This window comes from Symphodus melops, assembly GCF_947650265.1.
Source record: "Symphodus melops genome assembly, chromosome: 5".
Lineage (NCBI taxonomy): Eukaryota > Metazoa > Chordata > Actinopteri > Labriformes > Labridae > Symphodus > Symphodus melops.
The window spans coordinates 20607726-20631284 of NC_136695.1; the positions used below are offsets into that span (position 1 = coordinate 20607726).

General features: G+C 43.3%; 2 protein-coding genes across 8 annotated transcripts in view; both read left to right on the plus strand.

Annotated features, from left to right (window-relative positions):
- kif13a (kinesin family member 13A) overlaps positions 1-16776 on the plus strand; it is a 35364-nt gene extending 18588 nt beyond the window's left edge. The window contains exons 8-40 of one of the 6 annotated variants that reach the window (XM_079344892.1): positions 353-487; positions 592-704; positions 799-910; positions 1018-1230; positions 1349-1459; positions 1556-1690; positions 3156-3286; positions 3502-3588; positions 3678-3853; positions 4321-4540; positions 4868-5030; positions 5218-5361; positions 5462-5611; positions 5868-6032; positions 6172-6345; positions 6472-6623; positions 6729-6861; positions 7017-7163; positions 7691-7723; positions 8582-8681; positions 8802-8928; positions 9013-9068; positions 9142-9266; positions 10556-10732; positions 10816-10908; positions 10988-11140; positions 11252-11320; positions 11437-11487; positions 11609-11696; positions 11791-11942; positions 13093-13257; positions 13627-14722; positions 15042-16776. In XM_079344892.1, the coding sequence (XP_079201018.1) occupies positions 353-487; positions 592-704; positions 799-910; positions 1018-1230; positions 1349-1459; positions 1556-1690; positions 3156-3286; positions 3502-3588; positions 3678-3853; positions 4321-4540; positions 4868-5030; positions 5218-5361; positions 5462-5611; positions 5868-6032; positions 6172-6345; positions 6472-6623; positions 6729-6861; positions 7017-7163; positions 7691-7723; positions 8582-8681; positions 8802-8928; positions 9013-9068; positions 9142-9266; positions 10556-10732; positions 10816-10908; positions 10988-11140; positions 11252-11320; positions 11437-11487; positions 11609-11696; positions 11791-11942; positions 13093-13257; positions 13627-14722; positions 15042-15175 (5280 nt within the window). In that variant the 3' untranslated portion in view covers positions 15176-16776. Of the gene's footprint in view, positions 1-352; positions 488-591; positions 705-798; positions 911-1017; positions 1231-1348; positions 1460-1555; positions 1691-3155; positions 3287-3501; positions 3589-3677; positions 3854-4320; positions 4541-4867; positions 5031-5217; positions 5362-5461; positions 5612-5867; positions 6033-6171; positions 6346-6471; positions 6624-6728; positions 6862-7016; positions 7164-7690; positions 7724-8581; positions 8682-8801; positions 8929-9012; positions 9069-9141; positions 9267-10555; positions 10733-10815; positions 10909-10987; positions 11141-11251; positions 11330-11436; positions 11488-11608; positions 11697-11790; positions 11943-13092; positions 13258-13626; positions 14723-15041 lie in introns of all 6 variants that reach the window. The other 5 variants (XM_079344890.1, XM_079344891.1, XM_079344894.1 and 2 more) reach the window with 5 other exon arrangements.
- A 1292-nt stretch (positions 16777-18068) lies between these two features.
- rbm24b (RNA binding motif protein 24b) lies at positions 18069-23370 on the plus strand. 2 transcript variants are annotated; one of them, XM_079344899.1, is made up of 4 exons: positions 18069-18496; positions 18835-18958; positions 19102-19156; positions 21788-23370. In XM_079344899.1, the coding sequence occupies exons 1-4, from the start codon at positions 18326-18328 to the stop codon at positions 22152-22154; spliced, it is 717 nt and encodes a 238-aa protein (XP_079201025.1). In that variant the 5' UTR covers positions 18069-18325; the 3' UTR covers positions 22155-23370. The 2 variants fall into 2 exon arrangements, with proteins under 2 accessions (XP_079201025.1, XP_079201026.1); XM_079344900.1 differs by lacking the exon at positions 18069-18496 and adding an exon at positions 18533-18744.
- Positions 23371-23559: the final 189 nt, after the last annotated feature.

Below are 23559 nucleotides of genomic sequence, written 5' to 3' on the forward strand. Positions count from 1 at the left end.
AATGACGCATTTTCCCTGATGTGAGGATGTAGTCATGAGGTTTTGTACTGTAGCTTTGGCAGGGCCTTCCTTAATTAAGTTCAAACATCTCCACCCTGTTCCTCCTCGCTTTGTTCGAATATTAGTCCAGTGGATTGTCCATAACCTTTGCTATGTGTTACCAGGCTAACTCACCTGGCACACAGCCATCAGTAAACCGTCTGAAACAGCTGTGATCAGAGTGAAGCAAGAACAACTTTTAGCTTAAATGTGTTCCAACTGGTGTCTTTTTTCGAACTTCTCTGATGCATCCTACCACCTTAATATTCTCGCTCTTTTTTTTTTTTTTTTTTTTTTTTTTTTCCCTTTAAAGGACATTGAGGTGTTAATGTCTGAGGGGAACAAATCTCGCACAGTTGCTGCCACCAACATGAACGAGGAGAGCAGTCGATCGCACGCCGTCTTCAGTATCATTGCCACACAAACTCTTTACGATCTACAATCTGGGGTAGGTATCCTCTTTCGATCCCTTTTAGAATGAAGTCAAATCGGCGACGACAAGTGTGTCTGACCTTTTTAAATGTCTTATGGCTGTTTGTTCACTGCTTGTAGAATTCAGGGGAGAAAGTGAGCAAACTGAGTCTGGTCGACCTGGCGGGAAGCGAGCGAGTGTCCAAGACCGGAGCTGCTGGAGAGAGACTCAAAGAAGGCAGCAATATTAACAAGTGGGTGTTGGTTTTTATGAATAAATAATAATCCACCTGATGATTTAACAGTATAACTCTGATAACTTCCAATGCTTTGTTTGTGTTGTTTTAGGTCTCTCACCACACTAGGCTGTGTGATTTCTGCTCTCGCTGATCAGTCTGCTGGAAAGGGGAAAGCCAAGTTTGTGCCGTACAGAGACTCAGTCCTGACTTGGCTCCTGAAGGTTCGACCCACAAAGGACACACCCCGTGCTGAGGTTCAGGTAGAATGACAGGAAATATTTATCAGCCAGCTTTCTTTCTTTCTTTTTTTTCTCTTTCTCGTCTTCAGGACAACCTCGGCGGCAATAGCAAGACAGCCATGATAGCCACAGTGAGTCCAGCAGCCGATAACTACGAGGAGACTCTGTCCACGCTCCGATATGCCGACAGAGCCAAGAGAATCGTCAACCACGCTGTGGTGAACGAAGACCCCAACGCTCGGATCATCAGGGAGCTCCGGGAGGAGGTGGAGAAGCTCAAAGTTCAGCTCTCTCAGGCCGAGGTGAGGCCAAGGGATTGTCCTTGTCACTGAGATATTATGAGTGAATTCCTGCCAGATTTGTCATCCATCACATGATGATGCAGACTCTCCTGATTGTTTCCTGTTGTCTTCCCGTCAGTTGATGAAGGCTCCTGAGCTGAAGGAGAAACTGCACGAATCCGAGAAACTCATTCAGGAGATGACGGTCACCTGGGAGGAGAAGCTGAGGAAGACAGAGGAGATAGCCACTGTATGCTAATCAGCCATAAACAGACTTCAAATCAAACTCTGCATATATGAAGGAGTAGTGACACTGTTTTTTTTTCTTTTTTTCTTCTGTTTACAGGAACGTCAAAAACAGCTGGAGAGTATGGGCATCTCTCTGGAAACATCAGGGATTAAAGTAGGAGAAGACAAGTGTTTCCTGGTCAACCTGAATGCTGACCCTGCCCTCAATGAGCTGCTCGTCTACTACCTGAAGGTAATACAGCTTTTATAATGGGATGACTCACAAGGCTTCCATGCACATACTCATGACCGTCATCAGCTGCTGCCCTTTCAGTACATTAGAGTTCATGCTTACTACTAACATGAAACAAACAAACATTTTATAAAAATAGCAACAGGCAGAAGTGAAATCATGAATAGTCAACCATGAACAATGCAGTAAATAAAACACAAACCCTAACACACCATAATGTGACGTTAAGCAGAGGTTAAACACAATGAGAGGTCATCTAAAAATAGACTTCAAACAATGTGAATAAACAATGACAGCACGCATGCAGCCTGGATGGCGTGTCTGGCTTCTTTTCACCATGTTTTAGATACAACTGCTGTTCCCCCTCCCGTACGTATATAATAATTTAGAAGCCCCCTTATATGACTAAGATTTAAAAAACAATTTTTTTACAAATAAAACCTGTGCAATTAAAAATAGAAAATGTACCTAGCCTGCAGGAAAAGAAAATATATGTGCCATTTAAAAGAGACCTCTAAACAGGAAATGAACCTCAGTTATTATGCCTGTGCATAACAACTGAAGAGTGTGGATCTTCTGAACGTATTCGTTGTTTATGCATGTGCACTCTTGAAAAAGAGATTTGAAAAAAATGCAGATGAAAGTGTCATTAAAGTGTCCAAACATTAAAGATTCAAAAATAAAGTGATTATCAGATATGCATTAGATGTTCGCAAGAAGAAGAAAAAAAAGAGTTATTTTTCTTTTTTTCCTTTTGGCCTTTGATTGATAGAACAGGGAGTACAGGGTGAGAGAGTGAGGGATGACATGCAGCCTAGAGAGTCTAAACCTACAACCAGTGTGATGAGGACTGTGGCCTTTATACTTGAAGAAGCCAGCTTTTCCAACTGAGCTATACCAGCACCCAGAGTCACTATATTCATCCTTTAATAAAAGGATTATGTACATTATATGCCATGATACTAACCATCCTCTTAGGCCCTAAAACACAACAGACATGTTGATCCAGATGAACGTCTGAGGGCAGAGAGGGGCTCAGTAAAAGCAGGTCACAACTTTGCAAAGCACAGAATCGAAACATACCACAAAATATCTGGACCTGTAAGAGCAGAGGCATGCGAGGAAGCGGCCTGCACAGTCTGCTGAACAACAGGCCTTTGTCTGGATCTGCAGTCCAGCCCTGGCCTGGCATATCAGTGTGGAATGAGTGAAGTGGGTTAGATCTCTGCGGGGTCGGACATCCTCCAGGAGCTGGGATGTTTGTTTAACAACGCCCACTCTGCACGAAGAGAGACGCGGGATATTTCACTCAGGCCTTCGGTTTTCATCTGAGTGTTATTTTTCTCAACAATCTTTTAAAAAGTTTGCAAGCGTTAATGCTTTGAGTTCTAACATGAAGTTAGATGTAACACATATACGGAGCTGGAGTTATAGTTTCCTTGAACTGTCCTCCACCTGTGTGTAGGAGCACACGCGTGTGGGCGCTGACACGTCTCAGGACATCCAGCTGTTTGGGATCGGTATCCAGCCGGAGCACTGCATCCTGGAGCTGTGCCCAGACGGCGACGTCACCCTCATGCCCATAGGGAATGCCAGGTGAGCTTCTATGAATGTACCTCTATCGTGCTCTGCATCTGCCTCTTTGCATCTCTCTGCCATCTCTCTCTGTAATGGATGACTGGACTTCAGTGTTTCACATGATCTCACTGCACAGGAATCTATGACCTGAACCCTCCGCTTTCATATCAGAGTCCTGTCTCAATCCCACCTCATCGGCCATCTTTGTTTAAAGACTTGTTTTTATTCTGCAGGACCTGTGTGAACGGAACAATGATTGATTCTTTGTCGCACTTGTGGCACGGAGATAGAATCTTGTGGGGAAACAACCACTTCTTCAGGTAGAAGCCTTGATTCAGTGTGACCTTGAATGTGTGAACGACCATGACATGGACGAGTCACTGTACGGGAAACTTTGTTCTCCCTGTAGGATTAATCTACCTAATCGAAAGCGACGAGACCGTTTAAAGGAGCTGGAGAGAGCATCGCCCAGAGAGAGCTTCATGGAGGCAGATGTTGAAACAGCCAGCGAGGCCTCCTCTGAACAGGACTACAGCTACGAGTTTGCCCAGATGGAGGTCATGATGAAGACTCTGGGAAACAATGGTACGATGGTCTCTCTCTCTCTCTCTCTCTCTCTCTCTCTCTCTCTCTCTCTCTCTCTCTCTCTCTCTCTCTCTCTCTCTTCCTGATTTGTGACTCCATCCACTGTCCTGTCCCGACAATAAAAGCTTAAAAAGCTTCAACCTTTTAGCTACTTAACAAAGATGACTTTTAAAGAGATCAACTCAAAAAACACAAACTATACGTCTGTCAACATGCAGGCATCAAGTATTTGTAAAATATATTTGCTTAATATTGTGTTGTCTTATTTCTTAACTTTAGCCATATAATTATTATTATCGCTTGTATTCTTTACATGTTCTTGCTTTTGTTTTTCACTCTCCTGTTCACTAAATGAGAAAACTGATCAAATGATGCTCCTGACAGTAAAACGCCCACCCTAGTTTCACGTGTGTGTGTGTGTTTGTGTGTGTGTGTGTGTGTGTGTGTGTGTGTGTGTGTGTGTGTAGACCCCATGCAGAATGTGGTCCAGGTGCTGGAGAAGCAGTACCTGGAGGAGAAGCGGACAGCTCTGGAGGAGCAGAGGATGATGTATGAAAGAGAGCTGGAGTCGCTACGGCAACAGCTGTCGCCTGAGAAGACATCACTACACCACCGCAGCAGCAGCGAGCGCCTCACTTTCCCGACACACACACCACACAGCAAGCTGCGGCTGTGGACCGAGGAGAGGTTCGTGAACTCACGCACACACAAAGCTGTGGAACTGTGCTGTGGAAATTTACACAGTTTATATAAAAAAAACCTTTTTCTTCAGTCTGGAGTTTGTTAGTATGTCTGACACCTTCACCAGCAGCAGTGTCCTGTGATAAAAATAAGGACATAGAGTTAGTTTGTTTCATCACCTGTTTAATGCACTAAATAATACAGTCTGCGACTATGAGTGAGTGTGTTATCTCTGTTATTTCTTCCTCTTCATGAATGAATGATCTCTGTATTTTGTTGTCTGTGTGTGTGTGTGCGTGCGTGTGTGTGTGTGTGTGTGTGTGTGTGCACCAGGGATGAGCTTTTCCGTCAGAGCCTTTCTCGACTCAGGGAGCAGGTTGTGAAAGCCAACACCTTGGTGCGAGAAGCCAACTTTTTGGCAGAAGAGATGAACAAACTGACCGACTACCAGGTCACCCTTCAGATCCCTGCAGCCAACCTCAGCGCCAACCGCAAGGTCATACCCCTACACCCCCGACGACAACACACCAACACAACACCACTTTCCTGAAGGATAGATTACCTCAGTCGTTGAGTTGTTTTATTGCCGTCTGTTTTCTCTCTTTTAGGCTTTGATCACAAGTTTCAGATGGAAACTAAACTATCACAAAACGTATTAAATCTGGTAACCTGCTTTCCTACAGCGTGGAGCGATAGTGAGTGAGCCGGCTATTCAGGTGAGGAGGAAAGGGAAGGGGACCCAGGTGTGGACCATTGAGAAGCTGGAAAACAAGCTCGTGGACATGAGAGACAACTACAGGGACTGGAGGGAAGGAGCAGAGGACACTGTGAGAAACATGATGGGAGACAGAGAAGAATAAGAAAGCATATATTTTTAAACAAGTTTGGATCATATATACATTACTGTGTTTTTTTCTTTTCTCTCAGAATAACAAGGGAAACGGTCATTACTGTGACCCGTTCTACGAAGCACAAGAGAATCACAATCTCATCGGAGTAGCTAACATTTTTCTGGAGTGCCTTTTCCATGATGTCAAACTCCAATATGCTGTCCCCATCATCAGCCAACAGGGAGAGGTAAGGCTGCTCCAAACATAAACGGATCAATGCACACATCAATTATTCACACAGCTTTCCACTTTTTCGGATCAATATCAAAAGGATGATGCACAAAAACTTTAATTTGAATCAAAGGAATAATGTGCAACTTGAATAGCATCACAAAATAAAGTTTAATTAGTAAGTCTTTAAACGGGAATCCACTCTGAGCTCCTGTAGACTATCAGAGTTATGTTTGCTTGAATGTGAGAGATGAGCTGTTCTGGTCTCACAGGTAGCAGGCAGGTTGCACATCGAGCTGATGCGGGTGAGTGGAGCCGTACTCGAGCGCCTGTGTGGGGGAGACGACTCGTCGGAGAACTCCAGTGAGAGCAGCTGCTACGAGGTGATGGACACCAATGGCGAGATTGTCCACATGACCAAGAGGCTTACCTGCAGGGTGAGAAAAAAAACCAAACAAACAAAAAAACACTTTGTTGTTGGATTTCAACAGAGACATTTTGACAGATATTGCTCGACAACAAACTGATGCAGATCAAGGTGAAGTGACTCAGCTCCATCCTCTCTCTTTGCTGCAGGTTCGGATCAGGGAGGCCACAGGTCTGCCGCTCAACCTGTCCAACTTTGTTTTCTGTCAGTACACCTTCTGGGAGCATGGTGAGCCCACTGTGGCTCCCCCTATGGTCAGCCCAGATAGACCGTCCCCTCGAAGCCCAGATGCCCAGTTTACTGTCCAATTTGATCACTGCAAGGTGAAAGCAAGATCTGTAATTCATCGTTGTTGTTTTTTTGTTTTTTTTTAATCCCTGTTACCAAAACAAGTTTTCAGCGTAGTCTTTTTCAGCTTAATCCCAATTTCTTTCTTCTTATTTTTCCAGGACTATGTCGTGAATGTGTCGGATGAGTTCTTGGAGTTCATATCAGATGGGGCGTTGGCCATAGAGGTGTGGGGTCACCGCTGCGCTGGGAACAAACGCTCACCCTGGGAGTTGGATGCACTGGAGGCAAAGACCCAGACTCTCAGAGACCGGTAAATTTTATTCCAAGTTCACACACACACACACACACACACACACACATACACACACACACTGACATTTCACACCTGACTGTCCATGGCTGTTGTGTGTTCAAGGTGGAACGAGGTGTCTCGCAGGATCGAGCTGTGGACTTCCATCCAGGAGCTGAATGAGCAGGGGGAGTACTCGTCTGTGGAGCTGCATCCTGGAAAAGACATCAACACAGGTGGAGTCTTCCAACTCCGACAGGTCAGAGGAAAAAAAAAACTATTAGCACACTTTCCCTTTTGGTCAGACTGGCTGCCCAACTCACATTTAAGAGGATCATTTGGAATTATGTCACTATTAGCAGCCTTGTGCCTGTGGTAGTTAGAGAGCTGTATTGTGGGGATTTATCCGTGCAGGGTCACTCCAGGAGGCTGCAGGTGTGTGTGAAGCCGGTCCAAAACTCAGGCACGCTGCCTCTGCTGGTGGAGGCCATGCTGTCCGTCTCTATCGGCTGTGTGTCTGCTCGCTCCACCAAACTACAGAGACCTCTGGACAGCTACCAGGTCTGTCAAACACCCAAACTATTGTCTGCACATATTCACACGCTCCTTACACTATTGTGTCATCAAAAATAGGATTATGATTTGTACAGAGCTGATGTTACTTTTGAACTGTTGGACGAACAGTACAGTATTATGCTGATTCAGCCAAAGTGTGTTTAGTCCATCCCTGATTTCGTGCCACGATTGGTTCATCTGGATAGCTGGCACGGATTCTAAAGAAGACCAAGGAATGCCCAAACTCATTAGCACTCGCTTTGTTTGTTCATGCTCTGATTTGACCTAATTGAGAAAGGAGGCAATGATTTGATCAACTCTAAGTAGTCACGAAATCCATTTCTGTTTTGTTTTACACAACTTGAATTATTAAAAGAGCAACTCCCTGGGCTCGTTTTATTAAAGACGTGTACTTCTCAAAAAGCAGATGCATATTGAGGTACTGTAAAGCTGCTGGGAGTCTGTCCGGTCGGGAGTCCCCCTTTTTTTTTTCCTGTTCCCCTCATTTGACTAAGTGTGTTCTCTCCTGCCAGAGAGAGGTGGAAGAAGATGTGGATAGTTATCAGGTACCCTCACAGTCTCCTCTTGATGCTGCTCCCCTCTCTAGTTCATTCTGCAGCATGAAGGAAGACAAATGATCATGTGCTGAGGGCGTGTGAGGCCGCAGGCAAAGGGCTGTGTCTCCACCGACTAAACAAGTGCCTTAATAAACAGCTGTGACATGTGGATGATGTCTGTTGCCGTTATTATCAATCACACCAAGCGGTCTCTGGCAGACGTCTGTGAAACGTACAGCGGTACCCACAGCTGAGCTTCCAGTCTGCTCTGCCAGAGATCTTATCCTGCGCTCTCTTGCTTGAACACACTAATGCTACTGTGCTTGTCACTGCTGAAGAGCTGCAGGAATAATACACCTCATGTAATCACATTGGCGTTGCATGGCTGCATGATTGACAGTACTCTGCATGATGAATGAGTGCTGAAATCAAATGCATTATCTAGTTGTTCTGTGGTTCCGTCAAAGCGGGATCTGCTGTGTGTCCAGGTAGGACTCTGGGTTGTTGTGGCTGCATGTGAGAACATGTTTGTACGTGCAATAGTGTGAGTGTGCTGTATGTGAGTGATCTCTGCAAAGGGGTGTGTTTTTGGGAATAGGATCATAATCTATTTATCAGCCAAAACACAGCCTAAAGGCTTTTATTTTTCACCCATTGGGATTAGGAATGAATAAAAAATATAAGCTTTATCTTGGTTTAGCTAATTTTTTAAAGGTTGGTGTGTTAAAGCCCTTCAGGGTTCTCCCTCAGATAAATCAGCCCTGTGCACCCCCACTTTGCCCTGCAAACTCTTCACTGTGACTTGCACCTGATTTGTGTCCTTATTGAGCCGGCTGACGAGGATTTCGGTATGTTTCTGGTTTCCAGGAGGAAGATCTGAACTGTGTTCGAGAGCGCTGGTCGGAGGCACTCATCAAACGTCGCGAGTATCTCGATGAACAAATCAAGAAAATCATCAACAAACACGGTGAGTCCCTTGACTCTGTGTCAGATGTTGAAGGACATGTTGACTGTATCTTTAATCCTTTGTTCCTGCCTTGTTGTAAACCTCTTTGTTGTTGTTGTTGTTGTTTTTTTTTGTATCCAGAGAAGTCAGAGGAGGACATTGAGCGTGAGGCTCGGCTGGTGGAGCAATGGGTCGGCCTCACGGAGGAGAGAAACGCAGTGCTGGTTCCTGCACCTGGCAGTTGCATCCCCGGAGCGCCTGCAGACTGGTAAAGAAAAACACTCGCGTTTCAAAACACATGACTCGATTCTTTTATCAGCTTTGTCAACCGTTACCATCTTATTCCGTGCAGGACCCCACCTGCAGGAATGGAAGCTCACATCCCTGTACTCTTCCTGGATTTAAATGGTAAGGCAGAAACTAAACTGATATTTCACATCTTCCTCTGCACAAACGTTAAACTGTGTTTTTATGTCTCCAGCCGATAATCTGACAGTCGTTGAGCAGCTGACCGGCCCACATGCTGCAGGTGTTAACTCCATCCTGCCCAAAGAGCATGGAAGCCAGTTCTTCTATCTGCCCATCATCAGACACAGTGACGAGGAGGTGAGCCTTGGTTGTGTCTTTATCGCCCTCCTGTGGCCATAAAAGGAACTCTGTGACACATGACTGTGAAGTCATATTAATCAGGCTGTCAAAAGAATGTTGATATCCATTCATTAATCAAAGAAAAAAATGAATTAAGCAAATAACATAGATTAATCTCACTCCGATGCCATCACAGATTATACAACTGGACCCAGCAAATGTGCTCATATGATAAAAACCCATGATAGAAAGACTTTTTTTTCATCTTATCTATATCTGTCCTCCCCCTGCACATGATGTGTGGAGGGTCCTAACACGCACTGAAGACAAGTATAAACACACAAGGAAGCTGACATACACAGATGTGCTGTGGTACATCCAAACTCTAAATGCCACTTTGAAATCTCCCCCCTGAGCCATTTTTAAAAGCGTGGACAGATTTCCAGCGTCGTTCAGAGCCACGTTCTTTTGTATTATCTGTGCTTGTCGTTATCAGCCTCCTCCACACAGGACTGGCATGCTGTCAATACTGAACCGCGAGACAGCTTTGTAAAACACACAGCCGATGATGTGGGCATGATGCAGTCGACGCAATAGACACAAACTGTACTACTCGAGAAAGGAGGCGCATAAAAATGCAGAAGATAGAAAAAAACTACAGTATCTAGAAATAGTGTCGTGCAATTAATTTACCCAGCAGGCAATGCTTCCAACATTATTGATAGATGTGATTAACAAGGTGTGTAATTATTTAGAATAATTTCTTAACATCTCGATGACTTTACATATTTCCATTCATCTGATCACATGACCTCAGGCTTAAAAAGCAGAGTGAGAGTGAAGCGTTCAGGTGCTGAGTTTTCTCCACCAGGTGTTCTCTTTATAAACCTTCTCATCATGTCTTTCCGTGTGCGCTTCCTCGAGGGCTCTTTATTGAATGTAGCTGTTGTTTACTACATTATCTGCTGCTGTAAGTTCTCTTCTCTCCAATAATTGCACACAGACCAGGGCCACATTTCTTTCCGATAATTATGTGTGGAATTGGAGCATTACACGCTCTTAATGTCGCGTCATGCATTGGAGCAACCATAAAAAACATTTTATCATCTTAATGTTTCTGTTCATGCGCTAACCGTACAGTAATCGCTAACCCTCTTTGTTGTACTCAACTCTGCTGGCGTGTTAGGACATGAGTTTATGCAGCTTACAAAAACCCACAAATACGGCCCACCTACACTTTAATCCACACGAGATCTGTAGAGGATTGTGATCTGCAAACATGAATCCCTCCTCTTCTTGTTCATCAGGTGTCTGCCGTGTGCTCCTGGGACTCGTCCATCCACGATTCTGTGCACCTCAACCGTATCACGTCTCCTAATGAACGCATTTATCTGATCATCAAAGCCACGGTGCAGCTCAGCCACCCGGCCTCCATGGAGCTGGTGCTCCGCAAGAGGATCGCTGTCAACATCTACAACAAACAAGTACATTTCACCCGACACAGCGAGCCTTTATAGTAACGGCTTTGGTTTTAATGATTGATGTTATTTGAAATTGTTTCCAACAGAGCTTCACTCAGAGTCTCAAGCGGAGAATGTCCATAAAGAACTCTCTTTATTCCTGCGGCGTTACCTATGAGATCGTTTCCAACATACCAAAGGTACAAGGACGACTTTCGTGATTCGATACGCCAAGGCCTGTGGGTTTTTTTTAACTTCAACTCCTTCTTTGCGCCGCAGGCCTCAGAGGAGTCAGAGGAAAGGGAAACCTTGGCCCTCATGGCTGCTCGCGGGGACAGCGAGGAGACTCAGGATGGAGAAACATACATCGAGAAATACACACGGGGAGTCCTGGAAGTGGAGAACATCCTCAGCCTGGAGAAGCTCCGGCAGGTACGACGTAATGTTACACAAACACTATGAACATTTTTTCTCTATAAAGAGTATGATGGATGTTAATTTATCTGTCAGTGGTCAACTTTGCAACTTTTCCCTCCACTGAAGGCTGTGACAGTCAAGGAAGCGCTCACTGCCAAAGGGAGACACCTAAGAAGGAGCATCAGCACACCAAATGTACAGAATGTAATGAAAACATCACTCCCTGCACTGCCATCTGAAACATAGAGCGTGTCAGTCACTGTTTGAATACTATTTATGACTCCGATTTAAAGATTTCTCTTCCTTTCCAGTCTTCATGTAGTAAAACAGACCTGACTGGTTGTGAGGATGAAGAGTGTAAGGTGCGTAGTCAAATAAATAAGAACACGTCTGCTTGTCATAATTGCTCCCTCGATAATGAAAGTCACATTTTAAAGTTTTGTTTTTTTTCCATTCTAATCTAACCTGCATGTTGTTGTCTAGGACCACTGTGATCACGGAGACAGCATCAACTGCAATCCCTCCGAAGGTTCACTTTGTAATACACCCGTAAAAAGCAAAGAGAATCCAGGTAGTCAGTCCGTGTCCTTCGGTTATTTGGCGTTAGAAACAGTCTGTTTTGAATATGTGAGATAGCTAAGTTATTGTTGAATGTTCCTGCACAGGTTTGATTCCAGAGAACCCTACGTTTTTCAACTCCAGCCCCTTTAAAGTCCTCTCTCCTCAGCCACCCAAGTTCCTTAAATCTCTGCTGCCCGTCAAAGAGGAGAACAAGGCCAAGAAAGCCCTGGAGGCTCGGCCCCTGCTCGGACAAGAGGTAAGCAGGGAGACGTTCAGGGAGGGGTTTTTTTTTTTTTTGGGGGGGGGGGGGGGGGTTTGCCTTTGTGTGAATACATCAACTCATTTTGTCAGTCATCCTTCAAAAAAACTTTTTTCATCCAATTGCATCTCCATTACATTTTTTTTTGTAAAAAATGACTTTGCAGTTGTTTGGCTGACAAAAACATGAAGTCACTGTGTTTTCAGTGAACGAGCATGACTCACAGGAGCGTGACTTCAGCTGTGGATAACCATAACACTAAACCAGACAGAGCTATGGATGAAAGTCTCGTGTTTTAAGTGGATATTTGTGATTAATCATGGCTGTTACAACCATTTAAGCTAACCTTGCATATTTTTTTTACTAGTGCTTGAAGTGTTCAGAGAGTTTGAGAACTTAAAAAGACAGTCCGAACAGTAAAATGGTTCAGTAAGATGCAAGTAAAGGCCGAAAGAGTAGGACTGAACTACAGCCTGATTAAAACGGGTCTTTTGTAGGATGATTAATATTCATCTGTAGAAAGATATTTCTTTGGTTCACCTCAGACATAGCACAGTTAATTATGTGTTCTGATATGAAAATGATTTAATGCGGAGAAAAACACAAATAGGGTTTTTAAAAAATGTCATGTCATAGTTTTACTAGAGAAGTGGGCTCTTTCTCCATAGTTGATGGAGAATATTTAATTTGGGGTTAGAATTAATTAATTTGTAATGTTAGGAGAGAGACAGGATAGATAGATAGATAGATAGATAGATAGATAGATAGATAGATAGATAGATAGATAGATAGATAGATAGATAGATAGATAGATAGATAGATAGATAGATAGATAGATAACTCATCAGCATACTAATGTACAATATCAAACATAATATCCATCATCTGAGACGTTATCCCTCTCTTATTGGTGATAGTATCAGTTTAAACACTTTAATGTAAGGCTTGGGAAATCTTAAGAACCTGATGTTCACCAGTGTTGGTACAAGGACCAGTTCAGTTACTCACTGTTGAGACACTTCAAGCACTGTCTCTGTGAAATATTTACCTGCATGGCGCTGACTGTGTAACTGGCCTGCCCAGCTCCAAGCATGTTGTGTGTGTGCGTGTGTGTGAAGTGTTTGCTGTTGTTCTGACCCATCCACAGAGCATGCGCTCATGTGTGGACAGCACTGCACTGCTCCCCCCTCCCTGCTCCTGGCACCGGCCCAGGGCAGGCAGCGAGGGCCACTGCACGCCTCCCACCTCCACCTCCACCCTCACCTCCACTCCCACCAGCAGACAGCTCAGCCACACACTGCCACACACTGCTGTAAGTGCTCCACACGCCAGCACACTCGCCTCTGAGGGGAAAGTTGAGAGTTTTAAACACACACACACACACACACACACACACACACACACTCACACTCTGTTGTAAGTTGATGGCAGACTCACACATTTGGGTGCTTATACACACTACTATGACTTGCTTCAAAAGTTACAGAAGTAGGTAAAAACAACAGTAATAGTGCAGCAGACTCATCATTCATACACATGCTCCATTATCACTTTACTGTATGTCATTTTTTTCATTGACTTCCCTTTCAATAAAGTCTCTGTTTAGATGCTTCTTACAGGCTTCAGCTAACTTCTTGTGTGGTGGGATATCTTTCTGTCCTACTTCCGTTGTTTCCGTCAGCAGGACTCTGAGGACGAGGAAACAACTGTCGACATGATGCTGAGTTTCGATCGGGGCGCTCAGGACCACAGCAGCTTCAAGCCTTACATCCCAGAAGACTTTGCGAACTTCGAGATTTACAACGCCACTCTGGAGGGCCAGGATGGCTTCCTGGCCTCCCGCTTTGACTCGAAGGGAAGCCGGGCTGGAGGTGTGGGTGGAGAAAGGGAGGTGCCTCGAAGCCCCACGACCAGCAGCTGCACCAGTGGCTACTTTTCACACAGTGCCTCCAACGCCACTCTGTCTGACATGCCATTCAGTGCCAGCGAGAGCTCCGACCACCTCAGCTGCACCTCCAGAGACGCCCAGGAGCCCGCTGGCAGCCATGCCGGAAGAGGCTGCACCCAAACCAAAAGTGTTACTGCAGGGACTGACATCCAGCAGCTCCCTCTCTCTGCAGGCGGGGCTCCCGATCTGCTCAGTCAACCTGCCTCCTCTCCTGTCAGAATCCTTAACTGCACAGACAAGCAGGAAACACATCCTCTGCCTCATAAATTTGTCCTCAGTGCCAGTCAGGAGTTCACTGACTTTAAAGGAGCTGAAGACGAAGAATTAGCGTGTTTTACTGAAGGATGGGAACAGGAAGGATTGGAGTTCTCTACAAACCAGCGAAAAGAACCACATCATTTAAAAACGTGTGATACAAGCAATCAAACACCGTCTGATATCTCTGTAATTATAGATACATCTGATCCTGAAAACACTTCCACTTCTGTATTCAAATGTCCAAATATTATAAACACTACCCCGCCATCTGTGCCTGACAAACTCCCAGCTCCTTCTCCAGCTCCTCGAGCAGGAGGGGAACCTCCAATCCAGGAGCCAGCTCAGGGAGATCTGCCCCACGGGAGTCCCTGTCCCAGCCCCAACCCCAGCAGCGCCGAGCCCTCGGGCGATTCCAGCGGAGACGAGAGCACCCCTGTGGCTCAGCTTCCTGACTGGATGGCCCCTGGCGAGCAGGTGTGGGTGGGGAAGAGGAGAGGAACGGTCCACTACGTCGGAGGAGTGGAGTTTGCGAAGGGGATCTGGATTGGTGTGAAGCTGGACATGGCAGTGGGTGAGTCTCTGGATAGGTTTCGCTGAAAAACGTCTTTATGTAAGTGGTGTGTGACAGATACAGGGATGTTATAGCCTGACATTGACTGAGACAGATCTGAGATAATGTGACATCACTTCATTCGTCCACCACAGCGCGTTGACAAGTAGTTGTAGGAAGTGTGTTATTGGGCACAGAAATCAAATGATTAAAAACACAAGTCATCAGAGCTTTGTTCACATCAGCCTTTTAAAAGCCAAGTAGCTCAGGCTCGAATGTTTTGCGTGGAAAGTTGCATGTCATCAAACGCTCTGTTGTGACACTGAATTATTTTTTGTAGGTAAGCACAACGGGACCGTACAGGGCAGAGTCTACTTCCGCTGTCCTCCGGGCCACGGCGTGTTTGTGAAGCCCTCTCGCCTCACCAGGGGACCCCCCAACATGGACACAGAGCCTCAGACTCTGATCAGATAGGACACCAGAGATGGACCGGCTTCCTGATGAATGGCAGGGACCATGAGGGTGGGGTCCTCAGACCTGGTGCCTAAAACCCCTCTTTCGATCTCTTTGACCACTCAAGCCTCCGAGCTTATATCTCTAGGTCATAAAGCATTTCTGACCTGTGCATTGATGAAGGTATATCCAATCTACTGTCCACTGAAAATTCACTATGCACATATCTGGGTTTTTTACATGGTGATATTTTTGATAGAGAACTTTTAACCAGGAGTCCATATGAAAATATTACCCTCATACCTTTTCTTACATTGGTTTCTGAGCGTTAAATGTAATATTTTTGTAAGAGAATACATCCTCCCCTGAGGCTCATGATGGAGAAGTCTGAGAAATGAAGAATAAGAATGTACTACTGTTAATAAAATCATTGATATTTACATCAATATGATACGTCAGGGGTAACCAAAGAACTACGGTTCCATTTCTGCTGTTATAAGTAATGTTATTTTTCTAATGTACTTACGTGGAGATAAATATATTATATATATATATATATATATATATCTGTGTAAAAGTCAAGCTTAGTGCCATATCTCTTGGAGTAATGTCACATACCCTGAACAGAGGACAAACTGCAGAAGCCTGATCTCAGCGTCTGACTGCAGTTCTGATGTTTTATTATCCTGTTGAAGTACTGTAACACTGTGGAAGAAATAATCCCCATCCAGCATGAGACTGTTTGCTGTTTGAACGCTTGCACTGGAAAGGTTTTTTGTTTATTTTCTTTTTCTCGAGGGTTCGCTGACTGTCTTCCATTTTGAACTGATGTGTTTTCCAACTGAAGTGACTGAGAAACCATTTATCATCACTTTAACCTGAGGAGCAAGTTCAAGGCTGGGATGTACTGATGCCTTCATTTCCTTTTTTATAAAAAAAATGTAATTTGTTTTTATTTTACAAAGGCAGGAAGATAAACCCTAAGAAACTCATTGAATACTTAGACAAGTTCACTGAGTTTTAAACTATGGACCTTAAACCTGTGTATGGATATCATCATGTCTAGGGGCATTCAAAATGCCATACAGACTGAATATTTGACCACCTTTTTACCTGATTGTCCATCTGCAATATACATTTGAATGGACTGACATATAACACTACAAGTTACAAGGTACTCAATAATGCATTTTTTTTTTCTCTCATGGAGGATGGGATGAATGCGTGATGGATGTATCAGGTGACGAAAGACACAAGTAGTTTAGCGGTAAAGAAGAGTTGAACTTGTGTTTGAATGGAAATGATGAACTGTGGAACTGACTCGAACTATCCAAGTCTAGTAAATGAAACCAACCCAAGACCTTACTTTAAAGAAGAGAACAAAGCTGCTCTCCCTCATAAGGAGCTGTAAATAAAAATGTATTTGAACATAGTATTTACACTATTATAATGTACAGCATTGTATTTATAATGTATCTCAATCTGTTTGACTTGGTACAAAATGTTCTAGAATAGAACATTTACAATCAGAGTGGTGTGTTGACTCTTCATTTGGCTTGCTCAAGGTGAACTTTTTGTATATTTTGTGATGTTTCACGAGTAAAGGATTATATTTTAGTACAGCAGAAAGTTCAGTTTTTGTTTTTTTCTGCTTTTAGAAGGAGCCTAGAAAAATCTCTTCGACAGCAACTTCTAAGAAAAACAATTTACCCTTGTACAAAAAGTCTCAGTGACTATCTCCATAAATAGAAAATACCCTTCACTGCCAATGTAACTTTAAAATTAGAACATATCTAAGGAAACAAGATAGAGAGTGCAGTAGGTTTAAATGTTGCTAAAATATACATTTCCATATTCATTAAATTAATCTATTGTGGATTCTGTTGTACAAAAAGTTTTAGAGGTCATCTTAGGTTGTTTCACTTTAGCCAAGCATTACACAACAACATAGCAGTGGATTAGTATTCTGTACTTTGTGTTTTGGATCAGATGTCTACAGTGATGTCTCCAGTCACTGTCAGATTTATAGCCATATGGTCTGAGGACAGAAAGCAACACAAACATGTCAACATGATGTGCTCTTAAGATGAAGCAGGCATCTGTTGGCTAATCATACATGTCTCAATGTTGGAGTCTTTACCAACACTACTACTTATGTTCACTATTAGTTTCTGCCAATGACTGTTGTTTTAATGTTAGTAAACTGCATGGTCCTTCCAGGATGATGTTTGGGACTGCAGATGTAAACTAGCTCTGCGCTAACTCTGGTGCAATACATCAAATGGCAACATTTATGTTTAATATTGTACATGGTCCCTTTACAAATAAAGTTAATAATAATAATAATAATAAGGAGGCTGTTGCTGCCAGGTGTCTCATTTTTATTACAGTGAACTTAACTTTAATGTCCCCCATGGGGTAGAATTGGATGTGTTCAAAACGTGCGCTTAATTATAAAATGCATAGTTTTATTCATAATACAGCGACTACTTCAAACAAAGTCTAGGAAAATACTCAAAGCTATAGATCAGAAATCTAACAAATTCTTACATTTTAAACACTTCACTAATATTAAGGACATAAAACAAGTAATGACTTGACACTACTTAGAAACAAAATATATAGGCCTATACTACCTTGATTGCAGTGTGGGGCTGAGTCAGCAAAAAAAAAAAATTGGGGAAAAGACAAACAGCATGTAAAGTTTGAGATCTCACTGTGGGGTAGTATTTGTTTAAAAACAGTTGTATCTACACACTGAGAACAAATAACTTGATATTTATTTCTTCTCAGACTTAGCTCAGCAACCTGTGACTGTCATTTACTGTGCTGGGGTCACACGAGACCTTCCCCACACTCACTCTGTCCCCGTCTCTGTTTTAGCAGCTGTGCGACAGTAGTAGGGAGCCCGAGCACAGTGTGGTCGTCTGGATCTGGGTGGAGTTAAGTATCTGTGTCACACTGGTGGCAACTGGGAAGTCTCCCGCAACAAACTAACAGGTGTCCTTACACCTCCTCCTCCTCCTCCTCCTGCAGTCACATCACAGGGGGGCTGTGCGTCCACGCGCTCTCTCTCTCTCTCTCTCTTTCTAACAACTGATCTGAACGCGCTTCCTGACTTCATCTCGTCTTAACAACTTTCATCAAATAACTTTTCACACATCTCCACAAATGATGCACTCGGCGCAGAAAGACACCACGTTCACAAAGATCTTTGTGGGAGGTCTTCCTTATCACACGACTGACTCCAGTCTGAGGAAATACTTCGAGGTGTTTGGAGACATCGAGGAGGCTGTTGTCATCACAGACCGGCAGACGGGGAAATCCAGAGGTTATGGATTTGTAAGTAGGCTAGTAGCCCCGGGTGTGTTTTCAGTTGCCATTTTAAAGTTTCCCTGAGCACGTGCACAGTCGGGGGGGATATGGCCAAGGTGATCTGGTGGGCATCTAAAAGAAGGGTCGGTGTGACTGTTTCCTGCTCTGTTTGAATTGGGTCAGCTGTTGAAGAAATTTGAGGAACAAGACTCTGAACCAGTGGAGTTGCCTTAAAATGATCTTCCATGGGCCTGAAAAACGTGTGACCTATATTTGTGGGTTCCACCTGGGCACGTTGACTAAGCTGTAGAGTATGACATCTTCTTTAGCTTAATATGAAATGTTTTTTTTCCCTTGATTTCCAGGTGACCATGGCAGACCGGGCCTCTGCTGACAGAGCATGCAAGGACCCCAACCCCATAATAGACGGCAGGAAAGCTAATGTAAACCTTGCCTACCTGGGGGCTAAACCAAGGGTCATCCAGCCAGGTGAGGGACTGAACTGATGGCTTTAATCCAAACTGAGATGACACAACAACTAATGATGTCTTCAACATCCTCCCCCGTAACATTAGAAAAGAGTTTACACTTAAACCACATCTCATTGGTCTAAATGTCTGTTTTCGTTGCAGGATTTGCATTTGGTGTGCCTCAGATCCATCCTGCATTCATCCAAAGACCTTATGGGTATGTGAAGCTGCAGACATCCACTTTCTCTCTCAAAAATCTGTTTAAATATTGTGAAAACAAAAAAAAGTTTTGTCACTGTAATGTCCTGATGTGATCTGATAATTGTTGTAAACTTGACATTTACCAATGCCTCCCACCTGTTAAATCCTGAATAAGGACATGTGAGTGTTGATGTGTGCCTCTCTGCTTGGCATTGACTGTGAAGGAAGTGAACATAAGCCACTGCAGGACTTGACTTGATGTTGTCTATCTCTCTCTGATCTGACAGGCTCGGTAACGGTTAAAATAGCTGATGAGGGGACATGATGATTTGAGGAATAGCTGAGTCTGCATTGGGCAGAGCACTAAAGTGTTACCTGTAATCTCTGACATACACAAACAAACTCAAATGGTGACTAGATGCATGGAAGTATTTTTCTTTTTTTTTCAGTTTTGGATAGTACATAGAGTTGTGTGTGCCTTGTTTTCAGTATGATGTGGTGTTCAGCTTAACTGTGTGCTTATTTCCACTTGCAGTGGGGGTTTAAAGACGTTTTTTTTTGTGCAGATTTTGTGAGGGTTTTGGGGGTTTTTTTTAAAACAGGGAGCTGTAACTCTGTAATGGAGTGTTGATTCTTTTACACTTTTAATGATTGATTTGTGCTTTAGCCTGTGGTTTATGTTTCTATTCACTCCAGTTTCGAGTTAACATCGTTGATTGTTGAGGTTTTGTTGTCAAAAGGGGGCTGATGATCACTCAGTTTGTTGATTTCAAACTTGGTCCCCTGCAACAAAACAAACACTGGCTTGCATGCTGGAGTTCCTTTTCAGTCTCCTTACCCATGATGCTGTGTTGTTGTTGGTGTTGTTGTTGTTGGTTTTTTATTAACCCTTTGCTTTCACTCTTTGCCTTAAATTTTCAGGTACACAATACTGAGAATATCTTTTTCAGAATTAAAAACAATTAAAAATTCTTTTATATCAGTGATACAAAAAAAAACTATATGCAATTTTGGGTTCAGTCTTTAGCTTTGCAATGCACAAAGGCATTGTTCATTTTTCAAACAAAGGCTCAAATGTTTGCTGCACTATAGTTTGGAGACAGAGATCTTAGTGGCACTCCAAGGCAGCAGCTGGCGGCTACAGTGATCTCCACGGCCTCTCAAATTCAGATGGAAAATAGGAGTCACTCGGCAGCGCTGTTAATAATGTATGGCAGGGACGAGGCTGCTGGGCTGTGAACAACAGGTGGGGCGAGACATGTGCCCATGAAGTCTTTTGGTTACGTGCTTGGGATTACCCATGTGTCTTGGTGATTTACAAAGCACCTTTATTTAGCCCCCGACCACAAAATGTTCATCCCATATCTTTCAATAGAGAGTCAGCTGTGGTCCTTTTAACCCTGGGGCTGTTTCTCGAAAAACAATGTCCTGTCGCACAAACGGCGTTTACCAGCAGGTTGGCTTCTACAATTTCAAGTTTTAAATTATTCACGTGCTTATGTTTAAAACATTTTCTGCGATCATGATGCAGCCAAAGTAAAAGAAAAGGTTGCTTAACCGTAGCTCTCTCTGTAATGCCGGCAGAATTTTTTTCAAAACAGCCAGGACTCCTTCAGTCTGATAATAAAGTAGTAAATGCTGGAAAGTCAGAGACACAGTGAAGTGGCGTAGGCAGCCATTACAGTTGACGAGTGCCCTGCCATGTGTTAGTGAAGGAGATCAGCTTGTCCTTTGGAGATGACAAGGGGGGCAAAAATAGAATGCTTCCAGCCTCCCTTGTCAATCAAGTTGGCGTGTGTATGTTTGTGTGGGGGTGTATGCCAGTAAGTGGGGGGAGGGGGGGGGGGCTTGTCTATGGACAGATATAACAGTTTCACACCTGCTCCTCTGTATATTTACTGAAGGTGACTTCAACACAAGTTTAAATTGGGGCTAAACCTACCCAGATACCAAAGGTTGTATTAATCCAAATATACTCTGGTCTAGTAAGGGGATTTTACTTTCCAGTGAAGCGTCCCAACTCTTACACCATATCTTTCTTTTACTCACATAAATACATTTTAAAAAGTTAACTTAAAACTCATCAATAAATCAGCACATCAGCCATTTAAAAAAAAAAAAAAAACCCTCTGTTGTAAATTCATTACTGCAATCTCTAGCTGCTCCAAATTTGAAGAATCCAAATGCCTTTTTTTACCCTATTTTTGTGTGTTTATGGACCTATTAACATGTGTGGGCATGCCTGTATTTGTGGTGGTGTTGTTGTTGTGACCGGATGTGGACAGAACATCCACTTCTTCTCCTGATATGTTGTGGGTTTTTTGTGCGATACGCTCGCATTTTGTCAAACACCGTTTTGAGTTCAACCTTTGGGTGCAGAGCTGGGCTGAATCTTCTTTTAATGCCTCACTGTGTTCCAGATTCAGGTGCTTTTTGAATTGAAGCTGCGCTTGTGTTTCTTTTTTTGGTTTTGCTGCTTCCTAAAACTTTTCGTTTCTAGGTAGGGTTTTCAGTCTTTAATGAATGGATTTGCTGTGTTCTGAGGACTGGATTGACATATTAGTGGCGCCTGCTTTTTCAGTTTCAGAGTTGGAAAGATGACTAGCTGTGGCTCTGCTTTGACCCTGTGTGTTCTTTTGTCCTACAGAGTCCCTGCCCACTATGTGTACCCACAAGCCTTTGTCCAACCCAGTATGGTGATCCCTCATGTGCAACCTTCTGCAGCCACAGCAGCAACAGCTGCTGCTGCCACTTCCCCATATCTTGACTATACTGGAGCAGCTTACGCCCAGTACTCTGCGGCTGCTGCTGCCACTGCCGCTGCCGCAGCTGCTGCGTATGAGCAGTATCCGTACGCTGCCTCACCAGCACCTACAAGCTACATGACCACAGCAGGGTATGGATACACTGTCCAGCAGCCACTAGCCACTGCTGCAACCCCCGGAGCTGCTGCTGCCGCTGCGGCCTTCAGCCAGTACCAGCCACAGCAGCTGCAGACAGACCGCATGCAGTGAAACGAGGAAAACTACCTTAAAGGAAGAAAGCACAGAAGGTCACACCCTTACCGTGAAGAGGGCAACAAGAGGCAAGGGAAGACCGATGAGGCTGAATGATGGTTATCACTCCCAGGTTTTAACTTGGCAGTTCTTCTACCAAAGAGCCTGAACAAAATCACCAAAACATGTGGAGACAAATAAGTCATTACTGTTAAATTTGTCAGATCAGTATTTTGTTATTATTGAATATAAATGAATATTTAATATTTATTCAGCAGTAAAATATTTAACTTTGAAGGAGACTCACTTATCTTTAGATTCACCATTACTAGATTCTCTGGTGTATATATGTTGCAGTGGAATTTGTAAAGAAAAAAAACCCCAGTACATTGACGTCTTATATTCCAGTTCTTCCATAACACTTTGGGGGGAAAAAAACCAAACACTTAAAAAGACATGATTGCATGTCAGACCATCATGAAAGTTTTAGTATTTCATAGTTTTGGAACAATTATTCGGTAAAGCTATGCAGACATTGATAAAGCAGTCAGTGTTTAGTTTGGATTCTTTCCTATTCTATAACAGTTTGGTGTGGGATAGTTTAGACACCTTTGTATGTGCGACAAAATGCTGAACTGACAGCTGAAGCTGGTAAAAGCAGCTCCCGCTTCAATACTACACCTCAAGCAAGCTCAGCAAATGGGAAGAACCACTGTTGAATGTGAATCTCTCATTTTCATTTTGACTAAATATTTCATAATGTGCCTTTTTAAATTATGCTATTTATGTATTTATTATGGGGCCCTACAGTAACAAAAAAAAAAACCTTTTTGTGTTCATGTCAGTATGAAGCCTACAATAGAACTTTTGTGCTGCTGCATTCTGATCAAGAGCAAATGAAGGATGTCTAAACTACACTAGGCTCGGCAAAGCAGAACACTGTGTATAAAACAAAATGTGTGGAAGCAAAAAGTCCAGAAGTTTCTGATCTCTGTAGATTTGATGTCGTCTCAAATAGATTCTTAATTCTTTAATATCTCTTTTTATACTTGAGCAGTTTGATGAAGGACGCTGTGAGAACTGTTGACTTTATAAAGTTTTTTACATTTGGTGTCATTAGACATTAGATGTTTTCTAATGCAAGGAATTCACCTTTTCCCCCTTGCACTTTCTAATGCATGACTCAAAATAATGCAAACCTTTTAAAAGTGAAATAAAAGGAAATCTAACTTTAGCTTCTTTATCGTGTAATGTTGTTTTTGCCCACAGCGTTTGATTTGCTTGATGAAATGATTTAATGGAGATGCAAGGTTACAAAACTGTTACAAGAAGAGATCAGCACTAAAGTGGTCAAATATTCCTGTTTCATAAGGTCCATGTCACTATCACACTTTTTTTTTTTGTAAATGACACTTGAAACACG